At 43.4% G+C, this 20467-nt stretch overlaps 1 protein-coding gene across 2 annotated transcripts; it reads right to left on the minus strand.

Annotated features, from left to right (window-relative positions):
* Nucleotides 1-768: 768 nt before the first annotated feature.
* Nucleotides 769-7430, minus strand: LOC110735452 (protein MAIN-LIKE 2-like). Of its 2 annotated transcripts, XM_021915654.1 has the most exons (7): nucleotides 7029-7430; nucleotides 6750-6836; nucleotides 4751-4843; nucleotides 4020-4664; nucleotides 3759-3926; nucleotides 3281-3673; nucleotides 769-1921 (listed from the first exon to the last, which is right to left on the minus strand). In XM_021915654.1, the coding sequence occupies exons 3-7, from the start codon at nucleotides 4841-4843 to the stop codon at nucleotides 1088-1090; spliced, it is 2133 nt and encodes a 710-aa protein (XP_021771346.1). In that variant the 5' UTR covers nucleotides 6750-6836; nucleotides 7029-7430; the 3' UTR covers nucleotides 769-1087. The 2 variants fall into 2 exon arrangements, with proteins under 2 accessions (XP_021771346.1, XP_021771340.1); XM_021915648.1 differs by lacking the exon at nucleotides 6750-6836.
* Nucleotides 7431-20467: the final 13037 nt, after the last annotated feature.

Raw genomic sequence — 20467 nt, forward strand, 5'->3', positions numbered from 1 at the left:
GTCTAGTACTTTTCAAACTAAAAAAAAAAAAAAATACAAGCTTAATTTCACTTGAAAAACTCAACTTCAATTTAAAATTTCTTTTAGGTTATCAAAATTATCATGTTGTGATTATTGACAATGTTTTGGCAACTAGTCTAGAACGTCTTCTATCTAAAACTTCATTCCATACATATTATTATGTTGACCTTTTATGAAAGTTTCATATTTATTGCAACGTTTTCCTATTGGCATATGGTTTCTCTCTCTCTCTCTTCATCTAAAATCTACATACTTTCATGTTGCAATTTTTGCAAAACTTCATAACATTTTTGTAAACATTTTAAGTTGTTATTCTGACTTTTGAGATCATTAGTTGTGTCGGCCTTTATTATAATTTTATACTTTTTTTTTTTGACAATTACTATAATTTTATAGTTATGAGTGTGTGCTAATACTTTGCTTTTTCTCATTATTATAGAGGCTTTTTGAAACTCCTTTGCCTCCTTCAAGAAACTAAGGTACATATATACTCCCTCCGTATCGTAATAATCGCAACACTTTGACTTTTGCACTATTCATATGCTTACTTTGACTATACTTTTAATCAATATATAAAAAATATATATTGCCATGTAAAATATTTTTGGATTAGTCTTTATGTATATTTTCATTAGATCAAACTTTTATATGTCTTATATAATATATAATTACAAATATTAATGGTCAAAGTTGTGCATTGGCATGTGTGTCGGTCAAAGTGTTGCAATTATTAAGAAACGGAGGGAGTATAAAATACAAACTTATCCTTCAGCACAATAAATCAATCAGTAAGTTTTGATAAATATTTACATTCAAAATTGAGAACATAGTCTAATTCCATATCTAGTTAATAAACATAGAAGCTCTCTATACAGACCCAATGATGTGACATGAAGACTTCGTCGTTTCATCTCAACTTTGGAAACAGTAGTTCAACAAAATTATCTGGTGACGAGGGTTTGTATTCTACTGATGTAAAAACAAAGATCAGTAATCCAAATTTGTTAGTAGGCTACAGAGAAAATGCAATTTTCGTAGAAACAATGTATGAAAAAATTTGGACTGTTCATGTTGATTTGATACCATTATTAGACTGCTGAGAAATGTCTTCTTCACTTTCATGAGATGAATGTGGATGTACCTTCATAGGCATCTCGGTAGAATGAGGTGTGCTATCATCAAGAGGAGAGGAAATATGGTCCTCTCTGTGAATCAAGTTAGCTCCGTGTTCATCAACCTTAGTGTCTTCATCAGAGAAGTCACTGGGCTCCTCTTGATTACAGGAACCTGGAACCAAACCATTTTCATGATCATCAAGCTTGGTGTCCTCATCAGATGGAGGGCAATGCCCGTCTTGATGATCTATGAAGTCTGACGGCTGTGATCCATCAATATCGTCACAAGAAGGCATGGCAGTTACTACCTCACTCTCATGCAAGCAGATCTGTGCATCACCTACTTCATTCACAGAAATGCAAAGCTGAGCTTCATCCATATCTTCTTCATTTACATTTGCAATGTCTGGATGACATGGGTGATGATGATTGACCAAACGAACTGGGTGATGCATCTGTTGTACATATTCAATATCAGTTAAAGCATAATTTGGTATTAGTTGATCGTCTCTACATGTGTTATCCTCTTCACATTGCTCCAACTCATCTTTCCGCCTTCGTTTTCCCATTCCTTTTCTTCTGATCTTCTCCTTACCCCTACCTCTCTTGTTGCAATTCTCATTTTCTGGCGATGGTGATGCTACTGTGACAACACTTCCTGCTTGGTCACGTAAACACTCATGAATGATATATCTGATCCTGGTTATTGAGTGTATTTGCTCATTATCCAATCCTTGTAGGGACATTGTATCAGCAATGTGTGCGACTTCACGTAGAGTTGCATTCTACAATATTTTAAAAAGTAGGAAATGTAGACATGGAAAAAAGGAACAAAAAAGAAAGAAATTAACCAAAGCTGAACACACAATTTCTTTTTTAAAAAAGCATAGTTCACTTTAAAAACAAAACAAAAAAAAAATAAAAATTCAAGGAGTCACTGAAATTAATAATTCCAACTATTGACAGCCACTTATAATAGTTTCAACTATGGATTATTCCAAATAACCCCAACTATGTGGATGCCGATCCAAAACTGTCCAGTGACCTGAAGAAAATGGTTTATTAGGTTACAATTACTTCTCTTCTGTTTCCACCATCATCTCCTCCTATTTTCCAACAACTTTCCTCCCCCGACTCCATTACCATTTTTCAGCAACTCCCCTACTTCATACCCTTTACCCTTTTTGGGCACAACATAAAGATTGAAAGAGAGTTTCAGGTACTGTTTGGTTGCAAGGTAAGCAATCACAGTGGTGGGGACTGAGTCTGATTGCAGAAAATAAACTTTTGCTGTAAGTCAGGAGTCATTAACTTTCATGGTGGTAATATCTGATGGTAATGTCAAGCGCAGATAGTGAGTGCGGTTTTCCCCTGTGGTTTCTAGAAAGTGCAGCAGCATGGAAAGTTGTTTTCACGATTAAAAGATAGCAAGAATGAGAAAAGAAAAGGACGTAATGGCAGTAGTGGATGCCTTTTGTTCTTTGCCTTAGATAGAGAAGGGGGAGGGATGGTTGAGAATGGAAACAGGAAGGGCTTAGCATAGGCGGTCCAGGTAGCTTGGTTCGGGGGAAAAGAAGGTGGGGTTAATGGTAATTAATTAAAGCAGGCAAGGAGAATGGGACGACGAGGGCGAAGACTATTGGGCAGGACTCAGGACGGATGCAAGGTGGCTGTTCTTTTAGGGGAAGAAGCTAATATACGCGTGAGATTGGGCTTGGAAGGCAAGGGAGTAACTTGACTTGGTTGAGCAAGGGTCCAAGGGAATTGGTGCTTGGAGGACTTACTGGCAGGGAGGACGAAGAAAATAAATTAGTTACCTGCTTTTCCGGTTATGAATCACATGGAATCAATCTAAGAAGACAGCTTCCATTGTTGAGATTATTTTGAAAAGTTCATGATTGAAATAAAAAGCAAACCACCAATAGTTGGGATTATTCTTGTCAATTACTCCTTGCTTTGGATAGATGTTAAGTACTATTCAATCAAAGAAAGTAAAGGTCAGTGGTATGCAATCAAAGAACAGAGCAAAGAAGTTAAAAACAGCGGTTTTGTAAAAATCATTAAGAATAAAGTGTGGCTTTAAGAAAATTTCTATTTAATCCAACATTCAAAACGGAGAAAGAGAGCAAAAATAAAAAGGTTACCATTCTTTGAAACTCGGATGCAAGAGGAATCGGTCTTCCTACAAATCTACGAGTAATTCTCAAATACCAGTGCATATATTTGCTATCATCAGCATCTTCTCCATTATGCATGATATGGATATGCCGCTCTGACCATTCTTTGAGCTCCAACTCCATTTTTCCGGACAAGTCCACCCCACCATCAACTCCACGGCTCTTTCTTTCCCATCGGTCTACTGATTCTGGGATCGGTTGATTAGGCATGCCATACTGCCTCATACAACGATCTGGTAGGTGCCTCTCTGCCTTGTCAAAGCATATCAGCATCGTTTTAGACCTCCCCAAAATTAAGCTGCTTGCTATATTATCAGGTATTACCATGGGGTCAACATTCTGATAGGGAAACCAGTCTACCTGCAATGAAACAGAATGAAAACCCATTGTCATCTGAAAATTATCCAAAATGTATATATATAGAGACTGATCATGGTAGGCGTACATCAGCCGGCTTTAACGAGTCCAATGCCTTACGATAGAAGGTTATGTCTCGATTTGTAGTAGGACCATTTTGTTTTCCTTTCCACCGAAGTACTAGAGGAAAGTTATCATAATATGAATCTTGGGGAAGTTTTGGTCTGCCAATATTCAGGTGGAAGTAACTCCAACACTGGGAAAAAAAAGAAAAGTTAAGGTCACCACATACAAAAAGAGATCTTAAGGCATCTTTAATATAAGCTAAAAAACAAGCAGACTTAAGCACCTGTAATAGCGTTAAGCCGCCACTAACAGTGCTCTGAGATCTCAGTGATGCATTACCAAGTGCTCTATACAAAAAAGCCAATGCTGCAGCACCCCATGCATATTTCGCACTGTGGTCAAAATCCTCAAACAGAGGAAGGTACATCACTGGGACCTTATTACCAGTAGTAGTGGAAAAAATTGTACTTCCAACAAGGTAAAGAAGATAAGCCCGGGTATGGCGTTTTATATCTTCAGTTGATGCATTTTCAGGACAACGAGAGAAGCATTCTTTCAGCCAACTAAGCTTCACCATGCCACCACTAGTGTATCCAGAATCTGGTGCCTTTCCCAGATATCTTTCACATACAGCATCACATGAAGTATATGTGACCCCTATAACAGGTTCTCCGTCGATTGAAAGTCCAAGTAAATAGGCAACATCTTCAAGGGTTACAGTCATTTCCCCAACTGTCAGGTGAAATGTATTTGTTTCCCTACGCCATCTTTCAACTAAGGCAGATATCAGTGGATTGTCTATGCTAATTGCAGGAATGAATTTCAAATACCCAAATCCTGCCTTATCAATTAACTCAATCTGCTTTGGTGTTAGTACCCACTGATTGAGCTTTGATGTGTGTTCATGACATCTAAGTGCACCACGCTCCTGAAAATATCCATTTTAAAAATTCAGTAAGCAAGCCTGAGATTCAAGGACAATCTGTATTTGCAAAAGCATTGCCAATGTTTTACCTGCCCTTCCCAAACAGCAGAAGAGACATGCTTCTCTTGATCATAAAGAACAGAATCATCTAGTGGTCCTGGATTGAAAGCATAAAGGTCCATCTACATGAGAAAAATAAAGTCAGAAACTGGGGCCAAAGGGAAACCATCAAGCTCAAGATTGAAGTTTGAGTGTAAAAATGTATAAATGCTTCATAATTTCATAGTCAACAATTAAGAAGCTAACGGTTTTTTGTTTTTGGACATATTGTGTAACTCTTTTGAAAGGGTTTCCTTTATTTATATGCATGAGAGAACAATATTAAGTGGAAGGGGGATATACAAGCCAATAAGCTAAATCCTCCAGAGTTGCCAAAATACATATTGACTGAAATTATAATTATAATGATAAAAAAAGAAAAGAGTATTAACAAAATAAATATTAGGATGGAGAAAGCAATGCTAGAAAAGAAAAGATTTTGAGTGACCTACAGAAATGCTTGATCTCTTCCATATGAAGCTACAAGCTACAACAAAATCTAAGTAAACAAAGGCTAAAAAGAGACACTAAATGTTCCCAATAATCTACCGTCTATGCAAGAGGGAAACAAGACACTTAAAGCTTCATTGCCCCCATAAATACCAATCTAAATAGGCCTCTGGCATTTAATTTATGTAAAAACAATGATTCAATCTATCGAATAGACCATCATTTTACCTAAAATGCAAGAGTGCAGGTGTCACTTATGAAATTTAATGTTAATGTTCCCTCAGTTTGTTAATGTATTTCACTCTTACAGTGGATATCTGAAATTATTTTCCACATTTCATTTTCAGGTTTAAAAATCCCAATCCATATCCCAGAATGCCTTTATGAGCCAAGTCTCAAATCCATCATCCATCAATCAAAGCCTTAATCCCATAAGTGGGGAGCCCAAGTCTCAAATGGCAAAGAATGTCATATGCCCTCCAACTCATTTATAAATAATTTAACTATTACATATTGTGCCCTGACTATATCGTAGGCTAAAATTATGAGCCAGCCCATATTGCGGAAACAAATAAAGGATGGAGGAAGAAAATCATTGTCAATTAGCATTACAAATATTATACCCACTTATGCTTCACCAACCATATCCATTGTTAACAAGTGTGCAATTAATTGAAAACATCACACACAAACACAAGTATAGCTATTTGAATAAAAAAAAAAAAAAAAAATGGTTTCCCCAACCCCCTTTTTTTTAACCAGCTCATCTCCGCCATTCAGTAGCAATGTTTTCGTCTTTGTCTAATTATTACATTCCAAACAGATTGCAAGGAGCTATGGTTACAGGCCTAACAGCAATGGCATACAAGGTAAAAATAGCTCTACAAACACCTGAATTACTTTAAATTTTCTTCTTTACAATTGACCCGAAATTGCAACCAGCCCCATAAGTCTTTTATTCTAAATCACTCTCCCATTCTACTTAACATGAAAAGCAATACTCTTCCGTTTTTATTTTCTCCACTTACAACATACACCATTGGCACATTGATACTCTTAATTTTTTCCATCACCCTCCCATTCTACTTAACATGAAAAGCAATATTCTTCCTTTTTTTCAGTTACAACATACCCCATTGGCACATTGTGAAAAATAAGTTAACACCAATAAGATGCAAGGTTTGAGTTGTCAATGTTTTGAGTTACTTTAATCGAATTGTCCGTCTACCTTCTCTAATCTCTTCCTTAAACTATGTACCTAAGGAGTATGTTGTATGTTCGGAGGTAGCACGTAACTAGTTCAAGGCATGTACTCAGTCCTAAATTCCTAATGTACTATAATTCCAAATTGTAAGGTATCGATCGAAAAGAAGCAATTTTTGAAAACAAAAATTCATCTTTTAAGTCATTTTATTTACTATTTCTTATATCCCGCATTCCAGACTAACAAATGGGAAAAATTAAATATTAATAATCTGATTTTAATGAGTAATTAAGCAACTTAAAAATAAAATGTTTAGCAGAAAAAAGAACACTGACCTAAAAATTATAGTACTTGTATACAATATTCATAGACAACAGTCAAAGCAATAGCAGTGACCCAAATGACAATTACACCTGCCATTGCTGCCAATTAGCAGAGGCAGCAAAAACATTGTTCATGAAAATTAAAACCATGACAATTAAAATAACACAAACAAAACATAAAATTATGGTCAAGAAAAGAGCAATAATATTAAATTAAAGTCTAAAAAGAAATTTGGTAAACCTAAAAATGTTGAAAATTTGAAAGAAATTGAGAAAAAGGCAGTGATTTACCTAAGAGAGAGCGTGTGAGTCTTTGAATTCGATTTCTGGGAAAAAAGTTTGATCCTGAAATTGTAAAATTGGGGGAAAGTTGGGTTATCTTAGATGGAAGTGGAAAAGAAAGAAGAGGAATAAAAGGGTTGTGTTGTTGTAGTTGTTTGTATGTGAGTGTTCATATGGCTTCTTCGATTTGCTTTATTATGAGTAGTTTTCTGATTGTTGAGGAACAAGAAGATGGTTTTTTTTTTTAGGAAGTATACTCGTGTTTTGCAACAAAGGATTTGAATAGATCAAAAGAAAGCTTTAGATACACAAATAATTGTTGTGTAGATTTTTTCTCAAATTATGCAGGGATTTATATTACCCCTTGAGCGGATTACAACACTCCCCCTTGAATAAATTTCTATAGGATGACTCCTATCTAAAAATTTATATTAGGTAAAAACAAATATTACCACTATTGCACATATATGTTTATCTACCTCATTAAAACCTTGTCAAGAAAAATCTGGTGGGATAAAAACTTAGACGAAGGAAAAAGAGTACAGCACATGTAGGGTTCCCCCTGAATTTAACACATATCACAAAAGCGGCGGCGCGACGCATGCCGGTCATATGCACGAGTTCTTGAAATTTGCTAGGTGATAATGTTTTTGTGAACACATCGACTAAGTTGTTACATGACTGGATATGCTTGACATTAATCTTTCCTTCCTTTTCCAAATCATGAGTAGATTAGAACTTGGGGTCGATGTGTTTCGTTCTATCACCTTTGATATAGCCTCCTCTGATTTGTGTAATGCAAGAAGTGTTGCCTTCAAACATTGTAGTTGGGATTTCTTCGATTGTTTTGATGCCGCTCTCTTTGAGTATATGTTGGGTTAACGATTGCAACCATATGCATTCCCTACCAGCTTCATAAAGGGCAATCAATAGCTTGGCTTGATGAACTCGCTGTTAGTGTCTGCTTGGTTGACTTCCAAGAGATCGTTGTATTTCCATAATTGAAAAGATAATGTGTGTTATGATTTTGATTTTACTGGATCTGATAGGTAGCCTGCATCAGCATATCCCACAAGGGTAGTGATTAGGGGATTTTTCCCCACCAATCACCATCTGACAAGTGGACCAATCAGGTTCCGCCATGTGTCCGTCACATGGGCCAATAGGAGCCTGCCACGTGTCAAGCAATGATCCGTCCACTATGGACCAATTACGACACGACACATGTCCTTCCCATGACACCTGGGATAACCGGTCACCTAGGCCCAACTTCCGAGGGAAGTCCAATCAGCCCAAGGTTAACCTAAACCTAGATTGACACGTTTCCCGAGGTTATAAATACCTCCCTTAATTTTCATTAAGGGAGATAACACGCTAAAAAAGCAGATTACACACATTAAACACTCTCACCTAGAGAGACCCTATTACTTTAATTTCCGCATTAATTACTCCTTAATCAAGTACTCACTTGACCGTCGGAGGCGGATCTCCAATCATCCGGAGCATCCGTTTGTTTTGCAGGTACAGGCGTCCGGTTCCAGTCTCGGAATTGTAACTCTCCCGCAGGACATCAGAAAACCCCGAAACATTTGGCGCCGTCTGTGGGGAGAGTACTTCTGAGATGGCATCCACGTCTGTACCGACTCCTGAAGAGAGGCGTCCCCTAGACGACCCTCAAGTTCAGTCGGACCACGATACTGAGAATGAATTTGAAGTTGAAGCTCACACAGCTTCAGACGGGACCCTAAGGGCCCGACGTACCCGTCATACCGAAAGGAGGGAACGTGAACATCTTCAAACTGGAAGTGAGCCAGCAGGCGCACCGCCTGTTCGGCAGCAGCCGACTGATGGGTCTGCTCCCATCACAAGGAACGAACTCATGACCTTCATGAGGGACTTCAAGGGAGAAATTCAAGAGTTGATCAACAAGAAGCCGCCTGCTCTGGACAAGGATCAGTCGGCTAAGAAACCCTCCACTTCACAGAAGAGGAAGCCAATTCAAGGGCGAGAGGCGACTCCTCATCCTAAATCTAGGAAGCGGGAGCCGACTGCCCTTGATTTCACAAAATACCGTTTTCCTACTCCAGGAACTAGGAAACCTGTTCGTCATATTCAGGCGGACGGGTCGAGGAAAACATACACAGACGCTCGGCTACTGCTAGAGCAGAAGAAGAGTGACCGATTGTCAGAGTCGGCCTCTACTTCAAACTTCCAAGACAGTCTGCGAAATACCTCGATGAGGCATACTCAGTCGTATCATGAGAGTCAGTCAGGCGGCACCTCCCGTCAGTCCGGCTATCATAGCGACCAGGCGGTACCAAACTTACCGTTTGTACCGCAACAACAGTATTTTTTACAGCCACCTCCGTTTGGTGGACATGCAGCAAAAAACGTCCAACCTATGGACTGGCAGCTACGGTTGCTTAGACTTGGCGAACAGCCGTCGGCCTTCTCCAAGGAAATTACTGAAGCCGCTCAGCCGGCCAAAGTGAAAAATGTATTAGTAGGCGCCTATGACGGCACTACTAACCCAGAAGACCATCTGATGGCATTCACCAACCTGATGTACCTTCAAGGGTTGGATGATCCCACTTGGTGCAAGTGTTTCCCAGCGACTCTCAAAGGAATCGCACAACAATGGTTCGGCAACCTGCCGACTGGTTGTGTAAATAGCTTCAAGACGCTTGCTTACTTATTCACCTCCAACTTTGCCATGAACATCCCTGCGAAGAAGACGACTCTTGATTTAGGAACAATTCAGCAGGGCGAGAAGGAGGGGCTTCGTTCTTACATCAGGCGGTTTAACCTGATGAGAATACAGATTCAAGGGTTACCGGATGAAGTAGCCTATACTGACTTTTTCAGAGGTCTCAAAGACGGGTCGACCTTCAAATTTGATTTGGTCCGGAAGAGGGTGGCGACTCTTCAAGAGGCCTTGATTGAAGCGGAAGCCTGTATACAGGCGACTGATCTTTGTAGTACGGTAAAACAGTCAGACGGGAGAAGGTCCGATAAAAGAGAAGGACGACAGAAACAGTCGTCAAACAAAGACGAGAAGAGAAAAGAGGTCTGGGCGGCTGATTCCTCTAAACAGCCGGCCTAGAAAAAGAAAAAAGAATTCAAACCATACTCCCCAAAGTATGCGTTTAACAAGGATAGCCAGTTTATCCTAAAGGAAATCAAGGGACGGATCTCAATTGAGAAGCCGGTCCCCATGAAGGGTTCTGCAAACAACCGGAACCAAGAAAAATTTTGTGCTTATCATGAAGATGTTGGTCATCACACCAATGAATGCATCAGTCTCATGCGGTATCTGGACCGCCTGACTGAGCAAGGTGATCTTGACACTTATGTCAAGAAATCTACGGGGAACACTTCCTCAAAAAAGCAGTCGACCAAAAAGAATCAACAGGCCAGCAGCTCCGATACAGATGATGCAGTCGTCTACACCATTGCAGGCGGCTTCTCAGGAGGCGGCCCCACTATTAGGGGCAACAAAGACAATATCAGACGGTTAGATGTACATTCCGTTCACCAAGAACGACCCTCCAAATATTCATTTCCTGAGATTGTCATCACTGAAGAAGATCTAGGAGGGGTAAGAGGGCCGCATGACGACCCTATCGTTATTGAATGTAAAGTGGCCAACCAGAGAGTTGGCCGAATCCTCATAGATACCGGAAGCTCCTCAGATCTCATCAGTAGAAAATGTCTGTCGAAACTAAAATATCAGACTGATTGCATACATCCGGCATCCCACCCTTTAGTAGGGTTTGGAGGAGGAGTCGTCCACCCAGTGGGACGAGTGGATCTACCCATCCGCCTGGGCGAAAAAGGGGAAGGACGACACATGGTAGTCCGGTTCCTGGTAGTAAAAGAACTCTCGGCCTACAACATGATTCTGGGACGACCAACCCTGAATAATTCCAAGGCTGTTATAACCCCATCTCTTATGTTGCTCAAGTTTGAGAGGGATAATGGAACAGTCGGGTCCTTAAGGGGAGATCAGAGGATGGCCCGAGAGTGCTATCTCTCGGATGTCAAGCCCACTGTTATGGCCACTGGGTTGAGTGGTGGAAAAATAGACCTTGACAATGTCAAGGAGAGTGCGCCTGTTCAAGAAGCAGGCGGCAAGAAGAGAAAGGCATCCCAGACGGGGGCCGCAAGAAAAGACAGAAAATAGCAATCATTGGAAAAGGAGCAGTCGGATGAATTCCGCCCTCAGCCGGCTGGTGAGCATACGGACTTGATCTTAGACGATTCACGTCCTGAGCGAACAGTCAAAGTTGGGACGACTGCTCTGAGAGTCCTGGGTGACGACTTTCACAAACTATTGAAAGAATACAAGGACATCTTTGCATTCGAAGTCCATGAAATGCCAGGCATTAGTCCTGATCTGGCGGTACATAAACTGGCCGTGGATCCGAAAAAGAAGCCGGTACGGCAGAAGAAGCGGAACCATGGCGAAGAAAGAAGTCAGGCGGCAGCCGCCGAAGTTAAAAAGTTACTTGATGCAGGGTTCATTCGGCAATGTTACTTCCCAGACTGGGTTGCAAATGTGGTGCTTGTTAAAAAGCTGAATGGCACCTGGCGAATGTGTGTAGACTACACAGACTTAAACAAGGCGTGCCCCAAAGACAGTTACCCTCTGCCTAAAATTGATAACTTGGTCGACTCAACAGCCGGCCATGCTTTGATGAGCTTTATGGACGCCTACTCTGATTTCCATCAAATTCCTTTATGGAAGAAAGATCAGGAGAAGACGGCCTTCGTCACTGATCAGGGGTTATACTATTACACGGTCATGCCGTTTGGTCTTAAGAATGCCCTGGCCACTTTCCAGCGAATGATAAACACTGTGTTCTTTGATCAAATTGGGAGAAATGTCGAGGCATATATTGATGATATGATTGTCAAGTCTAAACTTCAGAAAGATCATCTGTTGGACCTCCGAGAAACTTTCGCCACACTCAGGCGGCACCATGTCATGCTCAATCCCAAGAAATGTGTCTTTGGAGTTGAGTCTGGGAAATTTCTCGGATTCCTTATCAATCAGAGAGGAATAGAGGCGAACCCTGAGAAGGTGCAGGCGGTCATTGACATGCAGTCGCCTCGTACCATCCGAGAGGTTCAGAAGTTAACAGGTTGTCTGGCGGCCTTGGGAAGATTTCTAAGCCGATCAGGCGACAAATGCCTATACTTTTTCCAGGCAATTAAGAAAAAGGCAAGGTTTGAATGGGGGCCGGATGCTGAGACGGCCTTCCAGAAATTGAAAGTTCACTTGCATTCCTTGCCGAGGCTGGTCAGCCCTTTGCCCAAAGAAGTACTCTACATGTACCTGGCCATCTCTGATCATGCGTTAAGCGCTGTTCTCCTTGATGAAAGAGACGGCCGTCAGCTCCCGGTCTACTTTGTCAGTCACGTACTGAAAAATGTCGAGTTGAGGTATCCCTTAGTGGAGAAATTTGGTCTTGCACTCTTCATGGCTGTTAAAAAATTGAAGCCCTACTTTTTGGCACATGCAGTCGTCGTGTATACAGATCAACCTATCAAGCGGCCACTGACCATCATGGAGTCGTCAGGCCAAATGATCAAATGGGCCATAGAAATTCAGAGCCTCGAAGTTACTTTTGAGCCTAGAAAAGCAGTGAAGGGGCAAGCCTTTGCTGACTTTATTGTTGAGATGACTCGTCCTCCGGACTCTCAAGTTACAGACCAAGTCTGGAAGGTATATGTGGACGGAATCTCTACTTCAAATGGTTGTGGAGCAGGTTTCATATGTCAGTCGCCAGAGGGCGACAGGTACGAGTATGCTCTACGCTTCAGTTTTCAGGCCTCAAACAATGAGGCAGAATATGAAGCTTTACTAGCCGAAATCCGCATGTGCAACGCGGCAGAGGCAAGAAAAATAGACGCCTGTTCCGATTCACAATTGATAGTGAGTCAGTACAATGGCGAATACGAAGCAACCCATCCGGCCATGATCAAGTATTTACAGGCGGTCCGACAAGCAGTCGGCTCCCTTGAGGATTTCCATCTGACCCAAGTGCCGAGATCAGAAAACAACCAGGCGGATGCACTGTCAAAATTAGCATCATCCGCCTCCTGTGATACTCCTCGAACTGTTTTTTGGGAAGTAATGGAGAAGAGAAGCATCGAGGAAGACCCTATTGGAATCCTAGACAGAAGCTCAACCTGGATGGATTCAATCAGGGCATATCTGAAAAACGGTACCCTGCCGGATGATCATCAACAGGCGGTAGCACTGAAAAAACGAGCAACCAGTTTTGAAATAATAAAGGGAGAACTTCACAAAAGGGGGTACCTTCAACCCTTCTTAAAGTGTGTTACTCCAGAAAAGGGACGAGAGATACTAGACGATCTTCACTCTGGTTATAGTGCTTCCCATATAGGCGGTAGGACGCTTGCTCAACGGGCAAGGCGGCAGGGCTACTTTTGGCCTACTTTAGAAGCAGATGCGATGGTGATGGTGAAAAAATGTGACAAGTGCCAAAAGGTTTGGCAAACTAATTCACCGTCCGGCTACTGACCTCACTACCATTCATAGCCCACTACCGTTTGCTAAGTGGGGCATGGATATTCTGGGTCCATATACGCCTGCTACAGGCGGAAGGAGGTACATACTTGTTGCCGTCGACTACTTCACTAAATGGGTAGAGGCAGAGGCTGTAAAGGGAATCAAGACGAAGGATGTAATTTCATTCATTTGGAAAAATGTCATCACTCGGTTCGGGGTTCCCATGTCTATGGTTTTTGATAATGGTCCCCAATTTGAGACGCCTGTTCTCAAAAGCTGGTTGGGTGACCAAGGAATTTCACACTACTTTGCATCTGTCGGCCGTCCACAAGCAAACGGCCAGGTAGAAGCCTTTAATAAAATCATCTCAGACGGTCTCAAGAAAAAGATTGAACGAGCAGGCGGCCTATGGGCGGATGAATTACCACATGTTCTCTGGGCCATTAGGACGACTGAAAAAGGGGCGACTGGAGAAACTCCATTCCTCCTAACTTATGGTGCGGAAGATGTTTTTCCAATAGAACACTACGAGCCGACTCTTCGAGTAATGCTATATGACGAAGAGGCAAACTGGGAAGCCATGCGCCTGGCATTAGACTCACTTCCTGAAAGGAGGGGAAATGCTGTCTTGCGCCATGAAATTTACCGCCTGAGAATGACTAGATCATACAACAAAAAAGTACACAGGCGTCCACTCAAAGTGGGGGACTTTGTACTTAGAAAAATGGAAGCAGTTGGTAGGGCTAATGAGTCTGGCAAACTAACTCCCAACTGGGAAGGACCCTACCGAATCTGTGAAGAGGTCAGGGACGGTACCTACCGTCTGGGAACACCAGACGGACAACCGTTGCCTCGAACTTGGAATGTAGATAATCTTAAGAAATATTTATTTTGAATGATGTAAATAGTCAAGGGCTACTTAATAAAAGTTTGCATACTTAATATTCAATTTTGTACTAAGAGGGGCACGCCTACTAACAAACAGTCGGCTACTCTCCATGTTTAATTTTTACTCTATCTTCAGAGGGGCATGCCGTCTGTACCTTTACAGTCGGCTACTCTCCATTGAGTATTTTACTCTATCTTCAGAGGGGCATGCCGCCTGTACCTTTACAGTCGGCTACTCTCCATTGAGTATTTTACTTCAGAAAGGCATGCCGTCTGTACCTTTACAGTCGGCTACTCTCCATTGAGTATTTTACTCTATCTTCAGAGGGGCATGCCGCCTGTACCTTTACAGTCGGCTACTCTCCATTGTATATTTTACTCTACCATAGGGGCATGCCGTCTGGACATATAGTCGGCTACTCTCCATAAAAGAGGGCCGGCTGGTTCCAAACACACAGCCACCCCCCTTATACTTAACTAAAAATGATCAGGGCCTGGCCGACCCGGTGCCTAAATAGGCGGCTACACTCCTTTTACTTAGCACCTACGTTCACCAAGAACTAACCAAGGCCACAGGCCGAATGATCAGACCAGGCGCCAAGCCAACTGATCAAATCTTCAAAACTAATACGACCTGTCCCAACATCATAGCAGGCGTCCGGCGGCATCCCTCCGGATGAAATTCGTCGCAGAGAGCAGCTCCCTTTTGGGTGGAACATTGCTCTATAAACTAACTACACGGCACCTATACGACTGTCCCCAAGGGCAACCACGTAGCCGTTTTTGAGACAAGGATAACTCTATCACTAACCAAACCAGTGGTAGCAGTTGACATCTGAGTCAGATGACCGCCTGTATTACTTGGGATAAATGCAGGGGGTACCTCTTGAGTTAATAGCCAACAAACATTGGCGAATCAAAAGGTTCAGCCGGCCTCCGCCGCCTGGTACCTTTACTACTCAAGCAGGAGTGACGGCGACTGAGTAACTCCAAAGTTAACTCATAGTCACTCTCTCAAACTTAGTATGGAGCCTAAAAGGTATGAGTCGTCCGCCTATTTTTAGCAAACAGGGGCTCTCAACCACTACTCCTGCTAGGTTAACAACCTATGAGTTAAGAGCCAACAAACATTGGCAAATAAAGGGGAACAACCGGTACCCACCGCTTGATACCTCTACTACTCAGTTACTTGGCGACTAGGTAACAATCATGTTTACTTGGTCACTCCTTAAAAATTTAGTATGAAACTAAAAAGGTGTTCATACAGCACCGGTTCACACTAGATTAAATATGGCGGGGAACAGTCGGCCTAGACGGCCTAAAGTCTCTAGCCTAAAAACATGACAAGTAGGAAACCACTTTCCTACTTGGTTAATTTTATATGACGGAACCGCCTGCCTAAAGGGGATACAGTCTTTAAAATGGTTCGAATACCGATTGGATAAATGGCCGACTGATCGTCTAGCCTGGGAACAGAGAACCAGTCGTCCAGGGGCATAGGCGGCGTGACTAACTATCCGTACCTGTCTGCAACTATCGGCCATGTAAAACAGTCGGTATAGTGTACAATTGGATATCAGAATATTCAATACTTAAACAAATTTGAAGCAAAACAAAAAATTCATTAAAAAGAAGCCGGTCATTAAAGACCGGCAAAATATTCAGAGCCCCGGCCCCCTGGCCGGGTAAATACAAACAAACGGCACGCAGGCCGTGGAAAGAAGACATAAAGCTTAAGAAGGGGGCAGATCTTCAATAGCAGCAGCTGCCGCCTGGTCAGCACTCTTCTTGCTGGACTCGGCTTCAGCTGCATCCTTCTTTGATGCATTACCTCCAAGCGGCACAAGCGCCACTACCGGCTGCTCCTCCTCCTCCAACGCCTCCTCCAACGCCTCTTCCTCAGCAGCCGCCAGGATCTCTTGATTATATCTATCAGAACACTGGCGGTACGTTTTTTCCCATGAGGCAAAGTCGGCATTGGGGAAGAGGCGGCCCCAAGTCAACCGCTGGATTTGAGCAGAGTCTTCCATCATCTCCCGGACCAGCTCTTTCTTTTCTTGCTCGGCCTTTTCCGAGAGCTCCTGAGTAAGACTCTTCTCCTGGGTCACCAGGCGTACCTTTACGCTCGCCAAGGATTTCTCCAAGGTTTCGTATGAGGACATCTTTTGGCGAAGAGGTCTCAGCTCGGCCTTGAGGTTGTTGATGGTCGCCTCCAGCTCGCTATTCCTCTTCTAGGCCGCCTCTAACTGAGCCCGGATAGCGGCGGTAGCCTGCGCCTGATAATAAAGAATATCAATGGTCAGAACTTCATTTTGGGCAATTTGAAACATTGCCTTATCACAGTCAGAGGCGGCCATAGCTTTTGCAGCCTTTACCTCTTTGTTCTTCCGGTCAAGCGGCTTGCGAAGGCCGTTCACTCAGAGCAGGGCCTAAGTACAAAGGGGAACAGGCGTCAGTTTCCAAACAAAAAGAAAACAGGCGTCCTGGAATTCAAATACTAAAAAATATGCTAAGTATACCTCAGCAAGGACCCCTGCAATCCCGTCTAGGTCAAGGGTGCCGACACCCCTGACCGCCTCCCTTTCAGCTGGAGGAACGACCTTGATCATAGACTTGGCCACCTCGACCAAGTCAGGCTCCTGAGGGTCGGCTGCATCAAGCATAAACAAACGGATTAGACCTAGTAAAGAAGGGAGCAAGTCTAAAATTTACAAGGATAATTTCATACTTCTAGGTGGCCCAGCTGGAGTTTTAGAAGAAGTGGCCGGCTGTTTCTCAGCCGCCACATGTTTCCTGGCAGAACAAGGAGAGCTCGCAACAGTCGTCCTCCGGGCCTTGGGGTCCGGCTGTTGGGAAGAAGAAGCTTTTGGAGCGCCCGTCTAAAAAAGAAGAAAAGAGTCAGTATATACATAAACACAACTCCAAAAAGAGGGTGAAAGGTTCGAAGGCCACCAAGGGTTCCCCCTTGTTGGGGGAGTCGGTTGAAGACTGTTGCATGATGGAGGCCCGCAACATGGCCGTCGCAGTCTTGGAGGCGGTAATTTTGCTCATGGCGTCCGCTGCAAAAACAAATAGCAAAGTTAATAAAAGTCATAACAAGAAATGCACGGAAAAGCAGAGTATTCGACAGGCCGGCTACCTCTTGAGCACCGACTGCTGAGGCCACAGGCGGCCAAAAAGTACTCGTCGTAGAGCCATTTGAAGCTCGGGACGCAGTGCAGGGTTACTTGCTCTCGTACCCCTGAAGTAGAGTTCACCTTCGACTCTACTTTGAAGAGTCCTTTATCTAGGATCTCTTTCTTAGCCTTGGGGGGAACATGCGGCATGCTGCGGCCGCCTGCAAGAAGGGGCGGATTCCTGTTCCACCTGTTGAAGCGCTTGTTCAGCTCTGTGTCTGAACTCTCAATGATGAAGAAGGTGCTCCGCCAGTCCTTCCATTTGTTTGCTTTACCTCTCGTCATGAGGTAGCCCCTGTGGCTCGTCAATTGTTACCAGCCGGTACCGCCTGCCTTAGGGGTCCGGCTGAGGTAGTTCATGTGGGAGAAAGCCTCGAAGCTCGGCTCCACCCCGTGCAGTTCGCACCCGGCCACATAGCCGAGTACGTTAACCCAGGAGTTCGGGGCTAACTGCCATAACCCCAACTCATACCCATCCAAGATCCGCTGAACAGCCGGATGTAGTGGGAAGCGCAGCCCAGCCTTGATGGCCGCCTCGTAGCAGCCAAAGCAGGCGCCATCATAACTGGTACCAGCCGGCCAGACGACTGTGTCTTCTGGATCCAGCACGAACACTAAAAAGCCGGGGCCCATTGTGTGGTTTGCAATAAAGCTCTCCACTTTCTCTTGCATGGCTGTGATCCGGCCCCGAGGTACCGTGCAGTAGTAGGGGGTATTTTTCTCTCGGTGAGAGGCGGATGGCTCCGCCCAATCGTCCCCCTTCTCAACTGCGTGAGAAAGCCTCGCCTCTTGTAGGCGACTGTTTTTCTCTTCTGTGTCCAGAGAAGCATGGCCAGAAGAGCTAGACTCGGAATCGTTCTCTGACGAGTCCGAAGAGGACGACTCCTCCCCTCTCCCGGAGGGGCCCGCCTCCTCTCCTTTAAAAGGAGCAGGAGAGAATGTAGAATTGTCAACGGTAAAATGGGAAGGGGTCACTTTGACTCCTCCCTCAGAACTGCCGGCTTTCAAGCCGCTTTGTTTCACTTCCACATCTGGCGCCTGGTCAGATGTTTCACTAATCGGCACCCTGTGGGAGGAGCCGTCTGAGTTTGAGATCCTGGCAGTCTTTTTTGTTATGGCCATCATGTTCTGCATAGACACAAATACAGTCGGACTTTGTATAAAGGGCAAAGATGGGTCCAGAAAAGGGCAGGCGACACTCCTAGTCCTAGATTCAGCCGTCCCCGGTGACCGGCTGATCACTAACCTAGGTCGTGTCGTGTGCTTCCGTGGTGCCATTTCAAAAAAGAATAAAATAAAGAGAAAATTAAGAGTAAGAGAACCGACGGTTACCTGAACGAGTGACGATTGATGAAGTTCTGAAAATCCTTTGCAGTCGGCTTGTCAGAGCAGGCGGTAGGCAGAAAGGGTCCAAAATGTCAGAGCAAGTTCAGGGGTCCGAATGTTCTCTCACAAAGTTTTCAAGTGTGAAAATGACCGAAGTCAACACTCCTTTATATAGGCGAAGTGAGAAGGCGAAGGGTCACTTCCAGAATTCAAAATTTTGGCGGGAAAATCTCTCGGCCTCTCGCCGAGTGACACCTGTAGCAGGCCGTCGCCTGTTACAGGGAGAGACCTGTCACAGGTAACACGTGACCAGTCACGTGCCACCTGTGAGGGGCAAATGATTAGGGGATTTTTCCCCACCAATCACCATCTGACAAGTGGACCAATCAGGTTCCGCCATGTGTCCGTCACATGGGCCAATAGGAGCCTGCCACATGTCAAGCAATGATCCGTCCACTATGGACCAATTACGACACGACATGTGTCCTTCCCATGGCACCTGGGATAACCGGTCACCTAGGCCCAACTTCCGAGGGAAGTCCAATCAGCCCAAGGTTAACCTAAACCTAGATTGACACGTTTCCCGAGGTTATAAATACCTCCCTTAATCCTCATTAAGGGAGATGACACGCTAAAAAAGCAGATCACACACATTAAACACTCTCACCTAGAGAGACCCAATTACTTTAATTTCCGCATTAATTACTCCTTAATCAAGTACTAACTTGACCGTCGGAGGCGGATCTCCAATCATCCGGAGCATTCGTTTGTTTTGCAGGTACAGGCGTCCGGTTCCAGTCTCGGAATTGTAACTCTCCCGCAGGACATCAGAAAACCCCGAAACAGGTAGGATTTCCATTTCTTGGATAGAAGAGCCCTACATTGATTGTTCTGCGTATATAGCGGAGTAGGTGTTTCACTCCATTCTTATGTCTGCTTGTAGGTTCAGAGCTATACCTTGCTAACAAGTTCACCGAGAATACAATGTCTTGCCTAGTGTTAATGGCCAAGTACATCAAAGCACCAATTGTACTTAGGTATGGCACTGCCAGACCAAGTACATCCTCACCTTCTTCTCAGGGTTGAAATGGATCATCTTTGATGTTTAGAGAACGAACAATCATTGGTGAACTCAATGGGTGTGCTTTGTCCATGAAAAACCTTTTTAATACTTTCTTGGCATAATTGGATTGATGAATTAAGATACGATCTCTTATATGATCAATTTTGTCTCATTTTGTAATATGAGACAAAATTTTGTTCTTCTAAGGTCTTTCATTTCAAATTCTTTCATCATACATTTAGCGGTCTCTTTGATTTCGTTAGGTATCCCGATGATGTTTAAAGCATCAACATGCACCGCTATTATAACAAAACCATTTTTGGTCTTTATTTTTAAGACACATGGACAAATTTGGTCGTTCTTATACCCTCCTTCATTAAGAAGGTATTTACTTAAACGGTTAAACCACATCCTCCCGGATTGCTTTAAGACGTAGTGTGATTTTTTTCAATTTTAT

Source organism: Chenopodium quinoa, unplaced genomic scaffold, assembly GCF_001683475.1.
Source record: "Chenopodium quinoa cultivar QQ74 unplaced genomic scaffold, ASM168347v1, whole genome shotgun sequence".
In the NCBI taxonomy this organism is placed as follows: Eukaryota; Viridiplantae; Streptophyta; class Magnoliopsida; order Caryophyllales; family Amaranthaceae; genus Chenopodium; species Chenopodium quinoa.